Source organism: Alexandromys fortis, unplaced genomic scaffold (assembly GCF_014885135.2).
Source record: "Alexandromys fortis isolate MF-2015 unplaced genomic scaffold, M_Fortis_MF-2015_v1.1 scaffold_71, whole genome shotgun sequence".
Classification (NCBI taxonomy): Eukaryota; Metazoa; Chordata; class Mammalia; order Rodentia; family Cricetidae; genus Alexandromys; species Alexandromys fortis.
In genome coordinates, this window is record NW_026067954.1 from 5982291 (window position 1) to 6007235 (window position 24945).

Genomic DNA, 24945 nt, shown 5'->3' on the forward strand with positions numbered 1-24945 from the left:
CAGGAGAATGGGGAGTACCTGGGGAAGCATGCATTCACTGTCTCGTAACTCTCTCTCTCTCTCTCTCTCTCTCTCTCTCTCTCTCTCTCTCTCTCTCTCTCCCTCCCTCCCTCCCTCCCTCCCTCCCTCCCTCCCTCCCTCCCTCCGTCCTTTCTCTCCACACCCCAGTCTCTGCTCCTGCTTTCTTCAGCTGACTACAGCTTGCCTGGACCATGCAAGATCATTCTTAATGACCATCATTACCCATTTCTTCCACATTGCCTGGGGCCATCTCTGCAGCAATGAGCAGGAAAGACTTTGCCCCTCTCTCAACAGCTGGGCACACTATACCAACTTCACAGGAACTGAGGTTTTTTTTTTTTAAACTCTCCATTAATTACAGGAAACACAAGTGCTAGGCCCCTTCTCATTAACATAGTTGCTTTCCGTTGCCACTAAATTACCTCACCACCATTAAAGCAACAATCTAATTAGACTTCTGGAAATAGAAGAAAACCAGTGAACAAGGCGGACACTGCACTTTCATCTCCACGCTGGTCATAAAATATTTGTGCCCTTTCCTTCTGCTCTGTGTATAACCTGCCCCCGGAAGTGTCTCTTTTCCTTCTCTCCCATTTAGGAAGAAGCGCTTGAATATTTGATATGAGTATCTTAATAGAAATCACTTCACGTATGGGAGGTTTTCCTTTCCACATTTTCTGAGTGTGGAGTCCTCATTACAATAATCGCACCTGACTCCCCCGGTGTTGGATGTCTCACAGCCAAACCTCCCACTGGGCTTCAATGGAGGCGTGAATGATACTATCACTGAGAATAAGATAAAATGTATTATTATCATTACTCTATTTTTAAGAGGGTCTGACTGTGGCATGAGGTGGTTGGAGCGTTATCTGCATGATGCATTCAGAGATAAATTAAGTTAAACTCCTTACAGATACAGCACGTTCAAACCTGTCATTAAACCTTCCGTCTTCTGTTTTTTTCCCCCCCAGGTATCTCAGTTTTGGAGAGAAATTAATTAGCTACAGTAAGTTCAGCTATATTTATTGAGTATCTATTAGGCACCACCACGGCACACAGCTCTTCATACCTTGTTGTGTTAGTGAATTGCTCAACTACAGAGCTCTGGGTCTCCAGTTCTCTTCCTCTCATTCCTTGTATTGCAAGGGTCTGGGATGCTCAAAGACTGTGCTGTACATTTGGAATGCAGCGAATCTAAGCATGGAATGATTAGTGCCCGGGAAAACCCCTATGGTTGCCGCAGTGGGAAATAAAGAACAGCACAGACCAGGGTGAGTTGGGGTTGTTTACAGAGACGTTAATGATGAGAATCTGTTAACTTCCGAGTGATGGAGCATGTCTGCACCATGTTTCTCCTATGGATCACTGGAAAAGGACATCTTTATATTGTATAAAGTGCTCTCTCTCTCTCTCTCTCTCTCTCTCTCTCTCTCTCTCTCTCTCTCTCTCTCTTCTCCCCCCTCTCTGTGTGTGCATATAAGTGTGTGACTTGTGAGTGCTTCTGTGCAGGACACTAGGTGTCTTTCTCTATGATTTATTGCCTTGTGAAATGGCCCCACCAAACCGGAGGCTTGCCCTTTCATCCAGGTCTTCAGCCAGTGAACTCCTGGGTTCCCCTATTTCAGCTGCCCACTACTGGCGTTACGGGCATGCTGGCTGGCTTTTCATAGGGGTGGTAGGGACTTGAATTCAGGTCCTCCTGCGTACAGAGCAAGTGTTCTTACCCATTGAGCCATTTTCCTCATGTCCCATTTAAGACTTTTTACTTAAAAACAACTTTCCCCTGAGGTCACTGGGAAGGTTAGTCAGAAACTGGACTAATATTATTGAACAAGAAGACTAGGTGTTCCAACGTGTCTCCCATGCCACCTTCTGCTGACCTTATGGAATGGTTCTGTTTCCAGGACTTATGGAAGATAAGGAACGAGAGCCAGTGCTCCACAGCACTGACTGGTAAGATGCTAGCGTCTGCCTCGAGACACTCAGTGGCTCTCACGCTTTTTCAGGAAGCAGCTGTGTACTACACCTTAACTACTATTGAACCACCACTTAGCTTGTCTCAAGCACAACACCCAGGGTTGAGGGTTTTAAATAAGGCCTGGCAGTTGAAGACAGGATTCAGTGCAATATGGGATGCAGGTGTGGGCACACTATACCAAATGTGGAGATCATGGGGCCATGGGTTCATGGGAAGCCAAGGAAGCACAGGGCTGTGGTGTTCAGTGAACCCGAGTGGGTAGGAATGGAATGGACTCCAGAGAAGAACATCCCAAGTTAGCATTCAGATGACACGAAAGGTGGGTATAGAAGAAAAAATCATTAAGCTAAGTGGTGGTGGCACACACCTTTAATCCCAGCACTTGGGAGGCAGAGGCAGGAGGATCTCTGTGAGTTCAGGGCCAATCTGGTCTACAAACTGAATCTGCAGACAGCCAGGGCTACACAGAGAAACCCTGCTTACACACAGAAAAATGAAAGAAAGAAAGAAAGAAAGAAAGAAAGAAAGAAAGAAAGAAAGAAAGAAAGGAAAAAGAAAAAATAGCACCACTGAGAATAATCGTCATGGCACCATGGGCAGTCATCAGTGGCTGAACTTGTACTAATTCTCTGAAATTTCCACGTATCTTATTTTTCCTCACTGTGGTCCTCTACACAGGCTGTACTTTCTCCCTATTTTACAGATAGGAACACTAAAGCTGGACATTACCCAGCTTATAAGTGCAGACAGTATGAAGTCAGAATATACACATTCACCTGACCCATTTAGTAGCCACCTGATAACCCTCAGCTGGCACGCAGACGCAGAGCAGATGGGAGGGTGTGAGTTATTTCGCTCCTCCAGCCGTGCCTGCTCAAGAACTATTAATTGTCTCTGAAAAGATGTCTCTGCTGGACTGGCTATTTCTTTCTGATTAAAGCTCCAGAAGTCTATATTTTAATGAGCATATTTTTGATTATTAGGACACTAACTGATCAATCTCAATGCCCTTTCCTTTGTTCCTCCTTTGCACCATCTTTCTCCGCACATTCTTCACTCCCCTAAAGATGGTAGGTCTCTAGCTTGCTTCCTGTTGCTGTGGTAAACTCTATAGCCAAATATGGCTTTGGAAGAAAATGGTTTATTTTATCTGACAACTTCCAGCCCATCAGGAAGGGCAAGAAGGAAAGGAATTCAAGGCAGGAATCAGGAGACAGGAACAAAAGCTGAGGCCATGCAGGAATATTGCTTACTGGCTTGCTCTCCATAACTTGCAAGGCCTAATTTCTTATAGCACTCCTGAGCACCTGCTAGGGGGTGACAACGCCCACTGTGGACTGGGCCTTTCTCCCACAGCAGTCATTAATAGGCAAGTTCCCCACAGACTTTCCTACAGGCCAATCTGATGGAAGCAATTCCTCAACTAAGACTCCCTCTTCTCGATATGATGCAGTTTGTGTCAATTAAAAACAAAACAAAACTTAACCAGCATAACCGGGGTCCTCTGAAAATCATGATCTGAAAGTGAAGATTTCCAAGGAGATGGAAGTGGGGGTGGGGATCCAATGCTGGGAAACTGAATTATTCTCAGAAATGTTATTGTGTTGCCTATGTATGGCTCTATGATATCCAGATTAAAGCAAACAAAATCAAACCAAACGAAAAGCAAACCACACACAAACTGATTTTCTCAAGGTGGGGCATAAATACTTGTGAAAATTTTTCAGCAAACTTTTGGCTTTGATGCAGACCTTGGGGGGGGGGGTCATACCGTCTTCCAGTCATCCTAGAATATAAAAGTGACCCAGAGCGGATGGACGGCAGCTTTCTATCAGCCTTCCACATCAATGGGTTTTTCAGACAAACACAGAGTCATTGTGGGGATGCTTTAACACGGTCCATGGAGATAGTACAGTTTAGATAACTTGATCAATGGTTCTTATCTTAGACTTTATTTTCTCTGAATGGAGGTTTTCCCTTGCATATATTAAGTCATGTGTTTCAGTTTATTAGGCATTATTTTTTTTTTTTATTTTCGAGACAGGGTTTCTCCGTAGCTTTTTGGTTCCTGTCCTGGAACTAGCTCTTGTAGACCAGGCTGGCCTCGAACTCACAGAGATCCACCTGCCTCTGCCTCCCAAGTGCTGGGATTAAAGGCGTGTGCCACCACCGCCCGGCTAGGCATTACTTTTACAACCTATAGACTTCTCCAATGTTTGGACTTATGGTTCTCAGATGTTCCAAACTCTATTAATTTGCATATTTATTGGTTCCATTGATTCTTTTCAAAGACAAGGTCTTTGGCTAAACCATCCATGAGGGATGCGGTGGCTATGATTGTATATAAAACAATGTGATTGCATATAAAACAAACAAAAAAAGTGAAATAAATGATTGTGCAATCTTCAAGTCCCCATGACTTTTACACCAGAGCATTGTTAGTTTCAAAGACCCTCTAAAGGACACAGGCAATAAGGGGAACAATTAGTTGTTGAAGACTTGGGAGCTAGAAACAGTTTCCCCAGTCATCATGTTCTGGCTACCAGTACACTGGATTCCACCTCATACCATTAGAATCGAGAACTCATAACACTCAGAACTGTTGGTTCCGCTCTTAGCACAGCTGCACCTGGGCGTGAGATTGGCCGCTGCCATTCTCTTTGGACCTAAGATGAGTCAGCCTCTCCCTCTCCCTCCCTCTCTCTAACATATGCATAGGTCACTTTCCATATATGTGCCTGAGGTATGGTTCTCCATGTGTGTTATGTGTCTCTGAGTGCTTCTATTTCTATACATGTATGAGACACCCATGGGTGTGCATCTTTGTGTGTCTCTCTGTGCTTTTCTGTCTATGTGTGTATCTCCCCTTGTCATCCTTCTGGGCATAGGGAGAGAGATGGGAACAGAAACAGTGGTATGCATTTTACACCCATCATTCCAGCTTTGACATTGTGGGATACAACCATAACAATCTTACTCTTTTGATTTTTCTTATTATGATTTGGGATGTACCTATTAATGTGGTCTCATCCTAAATAGGACAGAAGAAAAGTAAAACCCAGGCTTTCAGTGAAATCATGACTCTCTGTCTACTGCATGACCTCCCCAAGAAGTTATATCAATATGCAGAGACAAGAAAAATTAGCCTAACTTACTCCAGTATAGATTATCTAATATGCTTATTAAATCATTATTGGGCAAGTGTAATAGAAGTTGTTTCAAATTCTGCATCACTTTGAACAAACCTTATTGAAGCCTCCACTGCATTAGCCCTAATGACTTCCAATAACGACGCTGCTCTCCCTTGAGTTAGACGGCTGTGGCCGCAGCGGATCAATAGCCATTGAGCAGTGTGATCACGCAGGCTGGCCCGTTAGAATGCCAGTGGTTCTGCCGCCCTGCCTCCCTCCCTCCCCTTCCCACTCTCCAAGAGCTCACGATGGCCACTTTCTTCAGCATCTCCTCCACTGCTCATCCTACCGATCAATAACTTTGCCACCAGCACATGTCTCACCGTCCATGAAACCAAAAATTTGCCTTAAACCAAACTACTTGAAAACTCCCTTTGACATGTGCTTGTCCAACTGCTCACACATGTGAACCAGAGAATGTACACTGCTAGACTTTGATTTATAGTCTTTGCTCCCATATTGTAATGCTGGTATATAAAATATGGTACAAGACATTGTTTCATAACAGTTAATGATCACACGTTTGAACAAAAAAATCCTGTTTTGGCTCCTGGCTGGTTATTTGGCTACTATCTACCAACACCGCCTAATGCACTACCATTCTACTGTTCAGTGGGTTTAGGACCCAGTGAATCTTTCTCAGATGTTCATCCTTTATGTTCTGCACCAATGATTTCACTCAGATTATTTAATGAGCATCTACTGTATGTGCTCAAGTGTAGCAGGAAGATGAACATCCAATATTTCAATGTGAATGAATCAACCAACTGTCTGAATTCTTCCAGTGCTTTCTTGTGTTTAAGTATGTCTTAAACTAATTTTGCACTCATGGTACCCACAGATTCATGCCAGTTTCAACCTTGATCAGAAAAACCTTTTTTCTTTTTCTCCCTTTTTTTTTTATAAACAGGATTTGAAGGGAGAGATGTTAAGTGGTCCTAGGAGTAGCTGGAGGGATGTGGTGGGGAATGGATATGATCAAAACACATTGTATACATGTATGAAATATTCAAAGAAAAAACAGAAATATTATTCAGTTTTTGCCTTGTAAGCCATTTAATTTATCTTTTCATTTTAACTATAACCTGTCTGACTCCACAAACCATCCTGTAAAAATGATAACCCATTAGGAAACAGCGTATCATAAAATTGATTTCTTCACAAAGCACAGAGCAATTTTAAATTTACTTTGTTTATAGGGAGAGATGAAAGGAGGCAAAACAAGAGTCAAGTGAACACTTCCACGAGAGGCACGCTTGGCTAGTGCATCAGCATGCAATTAGATAAAATCAAACTCAGAAACTATTACCTGCCTCCTGCATGCTTGCTTTGAATTAGACCTATCTCCCCCAAGCAATGGTGAGTTTCACTTAACTGCTCTCCAAACAAGCAGAGGCTCCCAGCTCAGAAAGAAATCTGCTGTTCATCACGGGAGAGGTGGGGGTCCACTAAAACTCAGGCAGTAGATGAGAAAATTAGACTCAAATCCAACTCTGTGACCTCAGGCAGCTCTCCGAATCTCAGGCTGAGTTCATTCCCGCACATATGGAGGGAAGCAGGATGTTGGCCAGGAGCCTACCCGTGTGTTCCCAACTCCCCCAGGTCTGTAGGAAGCCATTTGTCTGTGGAGAGTGGGATCTCACAAAGGTCTGTGTCCTAGCACCTGGGGGAGATCCCTGGCTTGCTTCCCTGCAAAAGATCTGCTTTGCAGCCTGAGCCCGGAAATCAACCAAACCTGTGCAATTCTCACGAGGGTCTCCTTTCCCTACTGCCAAAATGAAATAGCCTGTTCCTGCGTCCTGACACAGGAGAGCTTTGGCTTAGTTCTGATTACTGAGGGCGTTAATACCCACCTGCTTTCCTGACTGCTTGGCATATTTGTAAATTACCTGCTGGATTCAAGCAGAGGAGGTAAGCCCATATAACCATATGATCCCAGCAACACTGTCTTTCACACTGAATGGAAGAGTTCGGGGGGAGGAGATTTGTGGACCACCTGTCTTTGGCCTCTGGGAAATATCTGTGCTTGGCAAGCAAAGGTAAAAAAAAAAAAAAAAAAAAAAAAAACAGAGAAATTTCTTCAATTCATGAAGAGAGGTCTCGGTGCACAAACAGTAAGTTTGAATAGTGTTTTCAAGGGGAATAGTGCAGACCACATCCCAAATCTTTTGCTGTAGTCAAGTTATTCCCTCCTGAATTCCTACTTGCAGTATCACACACAGGTTTCTCTGCCTGGTTGCCCTCCCACAGAGGTTCCGCTGGTCCATCAAGGCCCTTCTGTTCTTTTGTGATTGTGGTGGTTTTTGTGACTGTGGTGGTTTGAAAGAAAATGGCCTCCACAGGGAATGGCACCATTAGGAGGTGTGTGGCCTTATTGGAGTTGGTGTGGTCTTGTTGGAGGAAGCATATTAGCAAAAGAAAAGCTGGCTTTGAGAGCTCATATAGGCTCAAGCGATGCCCAGTGAGACAGACCACTTCCTGTTGCCTGTGAATTAAGATGTAAGAACTCTCAGCTCCTCCCCGAGCACCATGTCTATGTGCTGCCTTGCTTCCCGTCACCATGATAAATAGACTGAACCGAACTGTAAGCCAAACCCAAATAAATGTTTTTCTTTATAAGAGTGGCTGTGGTCATGCTGTCTCTTCACAGCAATGGAAATCCTAAGTAGGGCAGAAGTAGGTACCAGGGACTGGGGTACTGCTGAGACAGACTGGACTACACTGTTGTTTGGAGTAAGGACTGTGGGAGTTTGTCTTAGGAATGCAGTGAAACGTTTTAAGTGCTACTTAATGGACATACTAGTAGTAGTATGGAAGACAGCGGTGCTGAGTGTGACCTGATGAACTGTGGGGGCCTGACCCAATAGGTTTCAGAGGAGAAGGATGCTAGTATGTTGCCTAGAGGCTAAAGTGAAGAGCTTTGGATTAATTCTGTTGGCAGAGGAAATCTCAAAACAGCCTGGTATAGACTCTGAACTTTAGACTCTTAAATGAGTTTGAGACTGTTATAGACTATGAGGACTTTTGAAGTTGGACTGATGTATTTTTTTGCATTACGTTATGACTACAAGCCTTTGGGGACAAGGAAGTGGAGTATCGTGATACGAAAGGAAATGACCCCTAAAGGGAGTGGCACTATTAAGGAGTGTGGCCTTGGAGTCGTGACAAAGCACTGGTCAGTCATGCAGGGTGACTGGCTTCTGTCCCAGCATTATGAAAGAGATAAAAGAGGCAGGGGTACAAGGTGCCTAGCTTGACCATCCCTAATTTGCAAACCTTAAGTTAAAAATCTTGAGAATTCTAAGCTTTGGAGCACCGATATGAAACTGCAAAGGAACACTCTATCCCTGACTCCGTGGATGGGTCTCAGCCCAAACACAGTGTCACTAAAAACAGCGCACAGACCACAGAGATACTTGCTCCTGCGGATTTGCTGCTCCTCTTTTCACAGTAGATACGAAATACAACCATTCCAGATGCCCTTCAACTGGTGAACGGAATGAGAAGGGTACATAGATACAATTATCTCTTATAAATTATTATATATTATTATTATTGTATTGTCGATGAATTATGTTCAGCTGTAAAAAAAAATGAAATCCTTTAACAACTCCCACACCACCCAGCAGCCATACAGTTCTTCAACAAAAAGCTCAGGGCCAGGTGAGATGCCAGTGTTCATCGAGAAGGATCTATGTGACCCCCAAAACAGCAGAGACTATTGCCCTTGCTCATGGTTGCCCACCAGAATTGAACAATGAGACTCTTTTGCTGACATTATCATACACTTTGGTCATGGGACTTGGAGAAGTCAAGCCGGTACAGCCCTGGAAGTCTCCTCCCCGATGGCTAGCTCTTCTAGTATTGGAAGATACTATGTAAGACACCAGGAGAGAAACATTTTCAACAGTCCATCCAGCTGCAAATCCTTCAAACTACAATATGGATCAGCTGGGCAAGATATGCCCAACAGGGAAATCTTGGCACTAATATGTCGGGGGTATTCAAGCTCTGTCTTATTGAACTTAAGACTCCACTCTATAGAAGGAACTCAGGAATGGTATTGTAAATCTAGCCAAGAGCCCACGGTTGGAAAGGTCATAGACCATAGATGAGAACCTAGTACTGCCATCTTTTAAAATTGATCCAGCCTTCTAAATACTTATGTTCAGAGCCATGGATAAGTGAAACCCTCACAACTCATCCAAGAAAGTCCCCTGCACCAGATAGAGACTACTACAGTGATTTATAACTACTTTAAGCACAGAGAAAAAGTGACGGGGTGTCCATCATCTAATGCATATATTAATATCTCCTCATACCCAAGGTTCAGGGGACATCATGACAAAGGGGGCAGAAAGACTATATTAGCCAGAGAACTGGAAAGACAGCTACAAAATGGTGTCTTCTGGACACGACAGAAATGTTATCCTCAAGATCTTTGAATAACATGGTTTCCTGCATAAGACAACACTAGTCAACATTCCGGCATGGATAGAGGAAGGCACCACAGGGCCCCTTCTCTAGGTAGGGAGCAACAGGTTGATGGTGGGACAGGGAAGGAGTGTTAGTTGTCTTCAAGGATGGGGCCTTGGTGGAGTGCCCATGCCTAAGGGGATCAACTGTACATTCACACATAGATACACACATAAACATACACAAATATATATATATGTGTGTGTGTGTGTCTATATATGCAACACTTACTGGATTTAGTAGAACATACATACACATTATTAAACAAAAAGGACATGAATTTGAGAGAAGGATGCAGGGGAGGCAAGGGAGGAGGAGTAGATACAATGAAAATGCAGTGCAATAATGTGTGAAACTCTCAAAACAGTCTGTGATGCATATATGAAAGGCAAATGAATTTCCTTGGGCCCCACACTTCATCTACCTCAAGAGATACATGCATTCTGCTTTTCCTGATGTGTGTTTGCAGGGCCTGGGACATGTGCCACATGTAACCCTTAGCATTCATTTTAAAACAGATTCTCAAAGATTTTCTTTGATTTTTTTTCCTATTTGCTTTTTCCCTTAACATTTTTTAACTTATTAAAATTGCAGCCAGGTAAGAACATGAGGCACCTTATCTTTAGGGTCAGCGTGACAATCGGTCTGCACTATGACAGAACTCAAGGTTTCTTCCTAACACTCACTCAGTGATAACATAACTGGTGACACCATCACGAGTTGTTTCGGTTTCAGGCTGAGTCACTTCATATTCGGCCATGGACTGGTTTCCCTGTTGTGTTTACAGATGGTAAAGACAGCTGATTGACACACGACTATTTAGACTGGGGAGATGGACCATGACCTTCTCATCTACAGTGTTTGTGAACAAAGACAGCTTGACGAGAAGGACTTTAAATGATAGATTAGTTTGTTATCTACTGGTTTGAATTTGCTTCTTTAGAAGTTCGAATGTCTTGACATGCATCTACAAATGGCCCCCACACTGTATTCTCAATCACTTCTGGGCACAGCATTTCTGATTAGAGATACTCAAACTGCAATTGCTTTAAATTAATTAACCAATTAATTTTTTGATAGTCTGGATGATACCTATGCATATCAAACAAATACTTTACCACTGAGTCACACTCTCAGCTATGGTCCTTGCTATTACAAATTTATTTACTTGTTTCTCTATTTAAACTCACTAAGTAATTGAGGATGACCTTGAACTGATCCTCTTGACTCCACTGCCTGAGTGCAGGGATTGTAGACATTCATCACGGTGTTCAGTGTTGACTTATTTACTTATTAGCTTTATTATGAGGACATTTGTATTGAACCATTACATTAGCTTGATTTTTTTGAGCTTCATCCATTATACACTGTATTGTGATATCATTTTTCCCCGTGACTAGAGGACTTTTTCAGAGTCCGTCATCAGTGTGTGGGAAGAACTCACCTACATCTGTTGTCGCTGCAGACGCAGCCAGGAGAGATAACACCGGGGCTGAAGGAATTGCAACACTGTCCACTGCGGTTGGCTTCTTCCTGGCCATCATGGTGGATACTGAGCCCTCGCTCTTACCATGTGCTGCTGTCTGGTCCACTTTTAAGTGGGGACTTGGCATTCCTGAAAAACAGTAAGTCAAGAACCTGTAGTGGATTTAAAGGAATAGAAGGGCAACCATCATAAAACCTGGCCATGATTCAAGTAAACAGTCCAACTGTTTGTCCTCTTTCGGATACAAAAAGAAAGGAAATTGAGAATACGTAAAGGGGAAAAATGGCCATGGCTAGTTTGAGGGTGATGTCGGGACTAAGGGCTTTCTAAAATGAGTGCCTAGATTTGAGGCAGACACATATGTAATGACACAGTGTAATGAATCAGATATCCATTAGCGTTCTGAGGATCAGGAGATACATCTTTCCAGAAATTACCCTGAATGGAGTATGAAGGGTGATTGCCTCGATTCCTACCCTAGCGAGGCTCCCATCTCACTTGGCCGGGAAGATGAGACCACTGAGAAGGAACACAGAGCACTCAGTTCCTGTAGGCTTGCTCATTACTCAGTCTAGATGCTGAGAGATTCTAAAGTTACAAGATCGTCATAAAGATATGCTTCGCCAAGCTCATGCGGAACAGTGAGGCTGAGGGAAAGTCATTCTTGGTGCTGAGAGGAGAACATGCAAAATAATTGATAGGGAGGAATGGGATCCAGATAGATAATTATCTTGGGTGTCTACAGATGGCTGAATGGATAAGGAAGATGGGGTACACTATGAATATCATTCACACAGTAAAATGAATGAAACCTCGGCATTTCCAATGCCTATACTAAAAATATGATAGTCTCCCATTGTGAATATAGAATAGTGGTGGCTAGAGGCTGAGAAGGACCACAGAAGATTGAACTGAACAGCTGATTTGGAGGGTTCTTAGTGTCAGGACTCGACAAGCATCATAGTTCAAGTGATTAGGATGCTACAGCTCCTGATAGCCTTTTATGGGCTATCCTGGATCCTTGTTTGTTAATCTGGACCCCGTTTCCCAGTTCAGGCATTTCTAGGCTATTACCAAGAACAAGTTACTTAAGGTAATTTAATGTTACTTAATAATCAAGTTTCTAGTTTTAAACTTGAGTTTTTACAATTAACTTTCTTATCTTAAAAGGTGGGACAATGAGAGAACTTTGTGAGGCGTGTTGAGCATCCAGGTGAGTGGAGATGCTAAGCACTTGGAATGAGTTTCAGGACACCCTCCATGCTTTGCACGTTTCTACTGTTATTGCTAATGTGTAACTGCCTATCCATATTATTACAGATATGGAGGTAAATATAACCCATGACTTCCTCAGAAGCAATTGAAGCTGTAAGGATAGGTTCAGTTCTCTTTTCTGATATGGTTAAGGATTTATGGGCACCTATCAACATTCATAGCTGTAAACCACGTCTAATCCTAGAGGGCTGAGTGTGCCTCATCCATGTCAAATGGCTATCTATTCAGGCTTCCTCCATCTGTAGTTCAAGACCAATAACAACAAATTGGGTTTTGTCAGTCATTCTTGACACTGTTTTTTTTTTTTTTTTCCATCCTAACAAACCTGAGTGATATAGTCCCTTCCTAGAGCAAGGTTATCTTAATCACTACCATGAGATCACCTTTAATCACTTTGGCTTCATGACAGCTCGGTGAGGTATGACCATGGCTATTACTATTTTTTTCAATTTTATAGATGAGAGGAGCGCCCTTTTGGGGAGCTTAAGGAAAAATTGAATAAAGTCCCCCTGCTCTTAGGTAGCGCTGGATATCACCAGTTGCAAAATGCTAAAGCTAAGACCATCTTAGTCCATTGGACCGTACTAACAGCGACCGCAGTTCATGCCCACCACAGTATGCTTCGTGAGGAAGACACAAGCCTTATTACACAACTGGTCCCCACAGTTGAAGGCATCTCCAGAGTGGGTCCTGCTAACGTTTTGTTTTCGCCCCTGCTACCCTCCTCCTACTCTCCCTTCTTGTCTCATAAACTCTTGCTTAAGAAGCCATGACGAATAAAATTTCTGCAATTTTCTGATCTTGCATTTCAGGGTATTTTGAGGACAGAAAGAGACAAACGTCAATTTCTATGGTAACAACATTACAAGGTACATCCATCAAGATACGCAAAAATGTGTGCAGTATGCATTATTAGCAAAATAAGCAGCTGTGCTTAAGATGGACTAAACACAGGACCTAGGGTAGTTACAGTCACCTGTGCGAACATCCATCTTAGTAACTAGCAGGGGCTACTCTAAGGAGGGAGGATCAGGGATTGGTGAAGTATAGAAAGTGGGGATCAGAAAGAGTTTCCCTTCACTTCTTAGCCTTGACTTTACTGTTCTATGTGTATCATATTATATATCATACATATGTGATACAGGATTATGTTAAGGGAAAAAAAGGTTTCACTCTGTAGTCTAGGCTATTCTGGAACTCACTGTGTAACCCAAACTGGCCTATAACGCAGGTGGCACTCCTCCTATCTCAGCCTTCCAAGTGTTGGGATTATCTGTATGAGACACTACTTCTAGCAACTACTAATATTTTCTAAACTACCAACATGTATTAACTTTCCTTTTCCATTGAGAAAAGAGAGTTTGAGGAGAAAAAGTTCTAGAACTATCTATGAGCAAGACACTAGGGTAGAATGTTCAATGGTCCTCAGCTTGTGGCTGCTAACAGGTCTGTTCACAGAGACGGCAGGCAGGGAAGAAACCAAAACAAATGCCCCATTTCTGTTTGCTGCAGGGCCTCACCAGGATCCCTCCCAAACACGCTTTGGAACGCTAAGCTATCAGCGTTCATTACATTGAACAACTGCTGCTTTGGAAAAAAAAAAAAATGACTGACGAGCCATCTTTGTACTTGCGGATACAGGTTACACAGATACCTTTCTATTTAAATTATGGCGTGTTCAGGGAATGGAGGCAATAAACGGGATTAGTAGACGAATATTTAACCCTCACTCGGGAATGAACTGATACCCAGTCATCTCAGTTGTACCCATTTTCATGCAAATGTTTACCATCTAAATTAGTCTCAGGCCACATCATCTCATTAGAGTTGGTCTGATCATGCCCCTGCTGGGTATACTTTGCCACTCAACTGTTTATGATACAGACTCTGTTAAATGCAATAAAATGACACTGAAAACACTTTGTCATCCCCATCAGCACTGTTGAGCTTCTGCGGAAACCCTAGGCAATTGAGGAATTGTCAACTTTCGAAATCATCATTAAGGAAAGGAAAAGAAAACTGGCCCTGATGTTTTTCTCAGTCACTTTTGGCTTTTGAAGGGATGATGGACACTCAGAAGCAGCATAGATGGACAAGACGATCAGATGAGCTTTAAACAAAGGATATCACTCTTTCTGAGGGCAGAGGCCTGGAGAGCGTGGGGTGGGGGAAAGGGAGCTGCCCCTTGGGAAAAGACATTGTGCAGGTGGCCAATGTAAGAGTTTGTTTCCTTTCAATCTAGTGACAGCAGATGGTCCATGGTGGGACATTTAGTGGGTTCCTTCCAGACTGGGCCTGTCTTTTCTCTCTCTGTTCATAGGAACAGGATTTTTTTGAGGCAGGAAATTGATCATTTAAAACAAACAAACAAACAAACAAACAAAAGACAAAAAAACCAACTGGAGTCTTCCACAGATCGGGTCATGGAAAGCACCCTCGTTTACATGGGAACATGACAAAAGACTGGGTGGTTTGCCTCTGTGAAGGGTTATCATTTAAACTCAGTAGTCAGCCTGTACAGAGAACATCCTTGGTGGATGAGTTCTGATTATTTCTGTACTTTGAGACTTTAACATCATAGCACACTGATATTTATATTTCTAGAGACTGATGTGATTTTAAAGTAAGAAATAATGGCAGCAATAACTTTCTTAATCTGACGTCTGCTCAAAATTAAAAGACAGAACTGAGAGAAAATTTATATTACTTAAATGAAAGAATTTCACAAAAACCTGGTGACCTCGATCTATAAGTTTTTCAAAACTCTTTGTAGCCATGGGAGAGTCTATCAGGGGACAGTCACTTGCTTTCAAGGGTCATTTCTCAGATCACTTATTCCTACAAACCTCTACCTGTACACCGTGTTTGCATTAGGGACTTGATTTATGGATTCTTCTCCTGAGATGCAGAAGCTGACTTCCTGTTGCCTTGGTTACTCAGAGCTCAGTTCAAGGTTAAACTACTCCCAATCAAAATCACTGGCAGGCACGGAATCCAGTGGCCAGGTTATCGACTGCCCCAGGATGCAGAAAGGTCAGGGACCGAAGCACTGTTTACTGCCTTCCGGGTGAGTCAATAGCTTCAATATTTTGATTCTTTTCCTTCTGAAGTAGAAGTAGCTGCTCAATTACCTCTCCTCCGGGTTACTCAAGGTCACAAAGGTCATGGTGGAAAGCAGGGTCTTTGGTGGCTAACTTCTCGGGATCCATTTAATGAGTTTTGTGACCTTGGCAAGTAAAACTCAACCCCTCTTAAGTAATTTGTATGTTATTCAAAGGTTAATAAAGCTAGTTATCACTCAGTTCTCGTTTCTTTACAGGAAACAAGCAAATGCCCGTCATGGGATGTCTACTGTACACTCCACTTTCTAGTAGACAAGAAAGCAGAGGCTAAAAACAGGTCACAACTGGCCTCAAACTACACAGTGGCAGAGATGGCACAATCTGGACACATCAACTCGCTGTTGGTCCTCCACTTAACTCCTTTGAGATAAGGAGCCGACAGCTCATCACTGATGACTCCAATTTCATTTTGGTATATCCACTGTAGAAAGCATTGTGACTGGAAGACAGGACTTGACTCATGTAGGCTTGCTGAAATCGCTTCCTTAATTTTCAAATTCTAAAATTTGCAGGTGCTTCTTACAGCTGATGTCTCTGCAGGGTGGTGGGGCAAAGAAAGGCCACTGTGATGGCCGGTCCTTTCCATCACCTCCTAGCCCTCCACTTACTCTGCAGAATGCAGAGTTTGAAATGAATGGGGAATTAAAATCCATTGAATCGTTAAGCAGCTTTTAATTTTGCAAAAATTTTTGACGCGTAATATACTATTTGTGGATGGTAAAAGGTACATGGTGAGCCTTCCAATATACAAGTGAAGAAACAGAGGCAGAGAGAACCAGACGACTTACCCATGCTCACAGCCCCTGCATGAGAAGTGATGCTAAAATCCACGTTTCAGTTCGTAGCTCTTTCAATTTCTCAATATTCCATCTTTTGAATGTTAAAACTTTAACACTCATTCACTTTTCAATTTACCAACTGACAATTAAATTTCTACTTTTTCTCTCTTATGTAGTCTGGAAATGGAGTTAACTCATGGACAGCAAAGGGGAACAAGGCAGTGACAGAAAGCCCTAAGCTCTAGGAAAACATTTGCATGTGTGAGTGTGTGCTAAATTCAGTAAGTTTTATCTTATTTATTTAAAAATATTCTCTGATTGTTATTGTATATGTGCATGTATGTGGTGTGTGTTTATGTGTGTGCATGTATGTGTGTCTGTCTATGTGTGTGCCTGTACATACACACATGAAGACATCAGGGAACAACTTTATGGAGTTGATTCTATCTTTCCATTTTTACATGGGTTGTGGTGAGCAAACTCCACACACGAGATGTGCACGGCAGATGCCTGTACCTGTGGAGCCATCACTCTGACCCCAAAGCTTTATCTATTTCTGTATCATGTTAATCATTAACTCACAAGTACTTAGCAAATATCCGTCTTGCTAGAAATATGGCACTGATGAAAATGAAGTTGCCATTTCCTAAGAGTTGTGCTCTAATGATTGCTGTAGGGCAAAGGGTAGCCATTAGTTTTCATGAGGGCAAGGAATAAAGGGCTTGTGGGTAGTGGCTGTCCTAAAACAGCCTTTCTACTATTCGCACGACGTCATTAGAAAGGACGCGTTCCATCCTGATGGACAGAACTTTATGGATCCTGAGGTTTGGAAAGACGGACCTTTGGGAATTAGAAGAAGGCATAGCTCTAGAGTACATAAGCTTTGGGGCCGCAGGTTTTGAAGAGAGGAACATACGCTGGCTTTCAGGCAAGGCATCCATGGACACCAGACAACTGTGTCAGATAAGTTTACTTCATTTTAGGCAAGGTCACATTTGAGCATAATATTGTTTGGCAGGCCTAGAATCAATCACGTGAAGCAAGCAATTACTTCAGAGGTAACTACCAGAGATTGCCAGTTGGGGTATTTGTGTCTTACAGAGGTAGGTTAGGCAAGGAGAATGAGATAAAAACAAACAAACCAGACAAAACTGATAAGCCTGACGAGATAGTTGTCAGGTGGGTTTAGCCTGAATCAGAAGGCAAAGAAAACCTAGTGGTCTCTGAGAGGCGGGTTTTCTACTCTGTTTACTAATAATATTCAGCTCCTAACAAGCTGGGGTGCGCCAGACACCATTAGGTTCTGTGACTTCAACTTTCCTTGAATGGGGACTGCCTTTTTACTTGAGAAGAAAGACACATACTCAAAGGTCTCGAAATGTAGGTAGAATTCAGTAACTGAAAATGGGAAGAGAGCCAGATAGAATAAGAAAGTGATAAGAACAAAAGCAAAACCATAATTCTTTTTGTCACTGAGAGAGATTTTTTGCACAAGCTATGTATAAAATAAATGCAGGCTGCGGAGAGAACTTGGGTGCACATCCGCAGTCAGGTAGACGTAGCGTTTCTTCTCCAGTCTGCTCGCTCACTGTGCAAACTTCTCTATACCTAGGCCTTGGTCTGTAATTCTTTCTTTATTTCTCTGTCAATTCTTCTAGGTGCCTACAAAATGCTAACAGTCGGAAATCATGTCTTTGTTTGGGCTCCTCACAATTTTGTTTGACAGATATGAGCTACTTAAAAGATTTGTTGAAGATAGGATAAATACAATCCACATACCTATCCTTTGAGACTCAGATCTTTGTAAAGTTGCTCTCACTATTTAAGACACAAATTCTCAATATCTAAAATTAATTGTCTGGTATAATGTAGATGGGAAAATATACTTTTCAGAGTTGTACTTCATAGCAATTATTGCTTGCTGTGTGACTTGCAGGGAGTCTTGTTAGCTGGGTGCCTCAGTTTCCTTGTCAGTGAGATGAGATCGTCGTGAGAACTACGCGGGTTTTATACTGGGAGACGGGAAGTCATTCCCTGTCTTTCCTACACAATCATCTGTATCCTAATTCCTAGAACTTGTGTGTGCTTTCTGTAACAATGAAAAGAGAGAATTAAGGAAGAAGCCAGCTTCTCTAACCAGCTGGCCCCAAATACGGGAAATGTATGTAGTTATCCAAATGACCGCAACGTAATCACAAGAGAGCAATATGGTATAGAATAGGGATGAACAGAAAAAAAGGAATATACGTGATAATGGGACTGGGGTAGAAGCTTCGCCAGTGGCTTTTAATACACAAGGAAGGAGGTCCCAGGCTCACAGGCTAAGGAATGCAGATGCCTTGACAGAAAGAAGCGGGAAATCAAAGAAATCACTCCAGTACTGCTTCCAGGAAATAATCTACCCGCGAGTTTAGCTCTGCGACACCCACTCTGAACTTGCAATAATGTAGAGTGAAAAATTTGCCTTATTTAAATCACTAAGTTTGTAGAAGTTTGCTGCAATAATGAGGGAAAACTAACAAGAGTGCAAAAAGAAATCCTTATGACAGTGCCTCACCGTCCTAAGCACGCATTATGTCAACCGTTCTTATTTCCCCGTAGCACGCCCTTTTCGTGCTCAGGTTGTCTCGTTTAAAACTTACTCCTCGTGTTTAAGTTATGTTTGTGCGCTGCAGTTTCAATTCCTTAGGACGCATTGATTACAGGCTTTAAAAAATGTATTTCCAGCATAAAACTGACACAAATAAATTGCCCAGTGATTATGTATAGGCGATAAACCACGTTAGAGGTGAGTATGTTGATAAGATGAGGCATAAGAGGCAGGAATTATGTGCCGGCAGCTCTTCCCCGCGCTTGCTGAAGTTGGATAATGTCACCAAAGCTTCTGCTCTTTTCTTTGGTGTAGGAGGTCCTGCTTTCATTGGTTAATTAATAAAGAAACTGCTTGCCTTCATAGGGCAGAACTTAGGTAGGTGGAGAAGACAGAACTGAATTCTGGGAGAAGTGGAGTCAGAGAGCTGCCATGGAGATGCCAGGTCACACATGCTGAATCTTTCTCTGTAAGTCACGACCTCGTGGTGATATACAGATTATTAGAAGTGGGTTAAATCAAGATGTGAGAGTTAGCCAATAAGAGGCTAGAGCTAATGAGCCAAGCAGTAATTTAATGAATACAGTTTCTGTGTGATTATTTCGGGTGTAAGCTAGCCAGGCGGCTGGGACAAACAAAGGGCCCCTGCTCTCCTGTTACATTTCTTCTGGCCAGAATATACTCTAGTCCATTGCTCTGGTTCTAAGCTCTCAAACGTCAGAGAAACGTCGAAACAGTATGATTTATTCTTACCTGTCTTGCTTTAGAAGGGCATAAATGGGCTGGTAGGGAAACCATCGGCATCTGTTGTAACTGTAGACAGACTTACATTACAGTGTCTTTCACTTTAATGCATTACAATGATTCAGAATTGGTCTCTCTTGACCTTGCAGTGGAAAGGTTTACCACTGTGAATGCCCAGTGACATCATCCAGAAGACCTGTCTACTACCAAAACTGCAAGGAAGAGACCTTGTCTCAAGACTTTGGAACCATCCTAATCTCAGACGCCAGGTCTTTTTAAAAGAATAACATATACACAGAGAACAAATTTTGCATCCTGATCAAGATTCATAGAAACTTAGTTTCTGGTATGAATCCTTGTCTAAATTAGTGCACATGCACACACCCCCACCCCACAAAAGGACAAAGGGCAGATAAAACCAATGTAATGCTGATGTAATTTCATCCATGTTTTAAAAAATGCAGACAATAGGGTGGCCTGTTCTATGGAAAATATAATAAGGGGATTTACAAAAGGTAATAACAAGGGAGGAACAAATCCACACATGTAATTAAAACCAATTTAATAGTACAATGCTTCTAGTATACTCTTTCTATCCTTGGAGAGCAGGTCAGTTACAAATTTCCTACTGAAATTTGTATAAAGCTAAACATAGGCTGGGAGGAATACATAGGGGCCTCAGCAAAGTAAGGCAAAGTAGCTTCTTTTGGATGGAAATCAGCTGGGCCCTACCCCACTGAGAGAAAGCAATTTGTTTTACCCAGTGCTACACACTAGCAAACCAAACACATTTGTCCTCTGATTGTAACAAAATAGCCTCGCATCATCCCAGTCCAGCATGGTGGCAATGAATTCTTTTAAACTTCACAGAACAAGTTTTCCTGGCCCCCCTGGTGCATGCTTGTGAGTCTACGTTCCCAGGGCAGCTTAGAAACAGACCACACAAACAGCGGTAGATTGGATATAAACTAGAGGACCATTGTTTCTGGAAGACTCTTTCCTGGATTCTCCAGAATGTGCAGGGCTGTGAAATCAGCATCAGTTAGTGGAAGCATCTTTGTGCCGTCTTTTCGAGAGCACACAGTCGCACAGCAGCACATCTGTGTGGAAGCACAGATCTGCATGTGATGCTAACTGGGTCACCTTATTTGCATTTTGATTACTGCTTATTTAGAAGGCACACAGAGAAAACCCTTGATATCAGGAGCTTAGGGATGCACGTATATAAATATATGTATAAATAGATAAACACACGTGTGCTGGTTTGGGAGAGATCAGTTTTGTATGCGGTCATCCTCCTGGCCATATCTAGATGCCTAATCATTGATGGAAGTTTTAATTATAAATGTGATGATAGAATCTAATTATTCTCAGTGCAATATTGCCCACTGTCTCTGGCTGGAGAAATCAATGCAACGTAGATTCCCTCTGTTAAGTGGTCACCTCTCTATGGAGATAGCAAAGAAGAATTTGCTGTTTTATGATCTTTAATGAACTTCTTAAAATCGTCTACTTTAATTCATCTTACTGGATACAAATGCACTGTGATTGTGTGCAGGTGTGCACACATGTACAAAGCCTGTGTGCTAGGGAGGCTCTCTTTGCAAGAGAAGAAAAAACCCAGAATCACAGAAACTCAGACCCATCATTAGATAGATCTCCTAATCTTTATCGCTCGTAGTTCAGTGAGACGAGCTAATACCATGATGATGGCTTTGAAATCTCTTAGGAATTGGATGAGGAGAAGCGATAGTGATGAACTCCCAGCTAATAAACACAGAGTGCTTATTTCGGCAGAATGATCAATTTCTAGATGTCCCGAGGCCTGTCTGATACAGTTGATTTACTCACCCTTGCTTACCTCACTAATAAAGCCAAAGTCCACCATCAGATTACAGAGGTGCCTGGAATTTCTTAAAGGGGCAGGAGAAAAAAAATCAAGGAAATGCTCACTATCTCCCTGTGTTCACCCCTGCTGCCTAGCATCCTCGGGACCCCAGCTGCTTTTCTAGGTTGATACTCTGTACTCAATAGACTTTGGGCTAGTACAGTAATAAAGGCAATTAATTTGTTATCTTGTTAGTGGGAATTTAATGCAATGATCTAAAAGAATTCTTACATATTGTGATAAACTTTAGTGCCTCCGGGTGGCTCCTCGTGCGTCAGGTTCAGTTCGCATCTCATCGATTATGCAAATGAGATGTGGAAATAGTTGGGTCTCACTAATATAGCTCAACTCTGATGGATTGGAGATAGTTGGTCCTCCAGAAACTAATGATATTAAATGCATCTCCACACTGCTTTGGACTTGGTCGATCCTGCAAGGCCCTGTTCAAGAAAGGAAGGCAGTGCATTTTTCTCAACCGCCTTCTCAGGTAATTCTAGTGATGTCTAGCCCCCAAAGTGGTCTAAAGTAAGTCTGATGAGAGGGATGCCTGTACTGATTCAAACTATTTGGTGGTGCACAGAGCTAACTGACAATACAGCTTCACACTGCAGCATGGCCGCTAATACGGTTTACGATAAAAGCCAATATGTCAATAGTTGACATATTTAGGGAGGCCTTTAAGTCATGCAGAAAAGAGTAGGGGAATTTCCAGACATAGACACTGTGGATGAGGAACCCGTGGTTACAATTAAGGAAACAGGCAAAACTGTTATGATTGAGGTTTGGCACTAGGCGAAGTGATTATTACACTTCACATTTAAAGAGGGACAGGAGTCAGTTCAGTTACCCAGGGCCCTGTCAGGATAGAGGACAGGTACCAAGGACTTCGGAACTCTGGGCTCCACTTGGAAGACCAGGGAGAGGGAGCTCCGAAGACAACTTGGCACCCGAGAAAGGAGCCAACAAGTCCACAGAAGCAGTCTCAAACTATTCAAGGTCATAGGGGTCACAATCAAAAAGCATCTGTGACATTTACAATCTTTACCCCAGGGAGAGGAGGGGGTGGATGGAGAAAGGGAAAGGCAAAGATATGGAGATATAAATGCTTCACTCAGGAAGCCCAAGCCAAATGTGTTAGCCCATAATTGGGAATAAAACTCTTCAAAGGAAAGGCCACTTAAGCTGGGGATAAGATGGTGATCCTACAGCTAGAAGGACCTTGGCTAAAATTCCACTCGCTATCATTTAACTAGGTGGTTGACCTTGTTTAAGTCATTTAACCTTTGAAAGCTTCACTATCCTTGCTCCCTAAGGGAAAAAAAAAGTTTAATAAACTATCTACCTTGGAAGGTTGCGATAGGGATTAAGTTGATAATGCCTGTGAAATGCTTACTCAGGGGCTGTGGGAGAAAACATGTTTACAACAGCCCAGCTGGGGACAGGCCCAGGGAACCTGGGGTACGGCAAAGGAACCATCCAGCATGCCTGAGTCCCTGGGTTCAGGCTTCAGCAGAGGGGGCAAAAGCCAAAGGCAATTAGGATGGGGGCTACTACCAAAGCAGCTGTGGGAATATTCACACCTGGAGGAAGAGTTGTTGGCCAAGGATGGCCTCCTCTCAGCTGTCCTACCTGAAAGTAGAGGCCCCAGGAAGCAAAGTTTTGTTAACTCCCAAATATTTAACTTGGTGCTACATTTTCAATAAATTGCTAGGCGACGGGAAGCAGTTTTGCTCATGTGTTATTCAGCAAGAAGAGTCTTCTCGCCTGCTGGGAACATAGCAATTCCAGGTCCTCTGGGGGGGTCCTCATCACGTAAGGCACAGTCCACTCTTAGGGAAGCTGCCTACCTACTTGAAGAAATAAGATTCCGAAATAAGAAATTTAAATAAAAATAACAATCTACCCTGAGTGGGAAAGACCACCACATCCTTGCCCCTGGGACCAAGCTAGAGATTTACTGTGGCAAATTTAGCTAGTATATTCTAATGTGCTAGTTAAATAATGGAATTATTTATTGTTTAGGTTCGGTACAAACATATATAATGCAAGTTCCAGGACATCCAGGCTACACAGAGAAACCCTGTCTCAGAAAGAGCAAAACAAAACAAAAAATAAGAATTTGTATTAATGTAGACACCATAGTAAAGGCTACAGTGCAAAAAGTGTGATAATTTTTATGGAAGAGTACCATTTCAACATGGTTAGAAGGCTGAGCTCTGTGCTTATATTACTAAGGTCCATAACACAACTGTATAAGCTAGTGAGTCTTCTCATTGATTCCATTTACTCAGTAATGCAACGAACATTTTACCTGTATCCCAAACCTAAATATGAAGATCCACACACAACTTCCTATTCTGAAGTGCCAGAGAAAAATGTAGAGAAGTCGGCGTAATAAGTACCACAAGTTTATGTATAAGAGATAAGGCTTCACAGAGAAGGAGTGTCTTCACCATTAGAGCAGGAAGGATATCACTGAGACATTACGTCTTGGATCTTAAACAAGTTGGAAGCATTGGCAGAGGGGGCGTGGGAGAAATTCTGGGAAGAAGGAACAAAATATATAAATCTATAACGTGAACACTGAAGGCGTGTTTAGGGAAAGCAAGAATCCCTGTGGCTAGCACGCAGGTTCTCTGAGCGGGCGGGAAGGTGACATAGCATAGATGGGGTGGCCTGTCTCAAGCTTGGGAGGGTGGCAAGAGCTGGGGCTTCACCTGTGCGTAATGAGTAGTTAGGGAGCGCTGCTGTAGAGATACACCTGGGCATGGGGCTGTAAAGGCTTGTCGTTTACTGCACAAGCTGGGTGAAAGGGACAAAAGCTGCTCTCTGTGGGTCTGAGGAAGTAATCATCAGATGTAAACCTTTGCAAATCAAAGTTAGAAATTAAATCTTTGATGAAGAGGCTAATCTATTTTTCCTGCTTTCTACAGTTCATGTCTGCTCTCTCCCTTTTCTGTCCTCTTGACACTTCTTGCTTTAGAAGTTCCTTTCTAAGCTTAATGGTGAAGACATTCAGGTATAAGTTAGGGTTCTTGGTCAGAAGACATACACCTAATTCCATACTAAGGTCATGGTTTTGTTAAAAAACAAAAACAAAAATAAAAAAACACTTTTGTGCTTATTAAGATAGCTCACTTCTTTCAGAACTTTGTAGATAAGAGCTTTCTCTCCCTAGGATATCAGAAATATATGTTGGTATGGTAGTGTCTGGATACCCGACAGAGCCAGAGAAAACAGGAGGTAGTTCTTACTTATGTCCCTTAGGGAAAGGTGGAGGAAGGGGATTCTTCTCTGCTAGTGGCTTGTTTCTTCATTTTCTCTAGGGAAAAATAAATCCTAAGAAGTTGAAGAACCTTCTTTTTAAAAAAAATAAATTAAAAATAAGCCACAAG

The 24945-nt window shown here is 42.5% G+C and overlaps 1 protein-coding gene across 2 annotated transcripts in view; it reads right to left on the bottom strand.

Annotated features, from left to right (window-relative positions):
* The window catches only part of Setbp1 (SET binding protein 1), a 334426-nt gene that overhangs the window by 21594 nt on the left and 287887 nt on the right, over positions 1 to 24945 (bottom strand). For both annotated transcript variants that reach the window (XM_050151692.1, XM_050151693.1), the window contains one exon: positions 11111 to 11281. In XM_050151692.1, coding sequence (XP_050007649.1) covers positions 11111 to 11281 — 171 coding nt within the window. The remainder of the gene's footprint in view (positions 1 to 11110; positions 11282 to 24945) is intronic.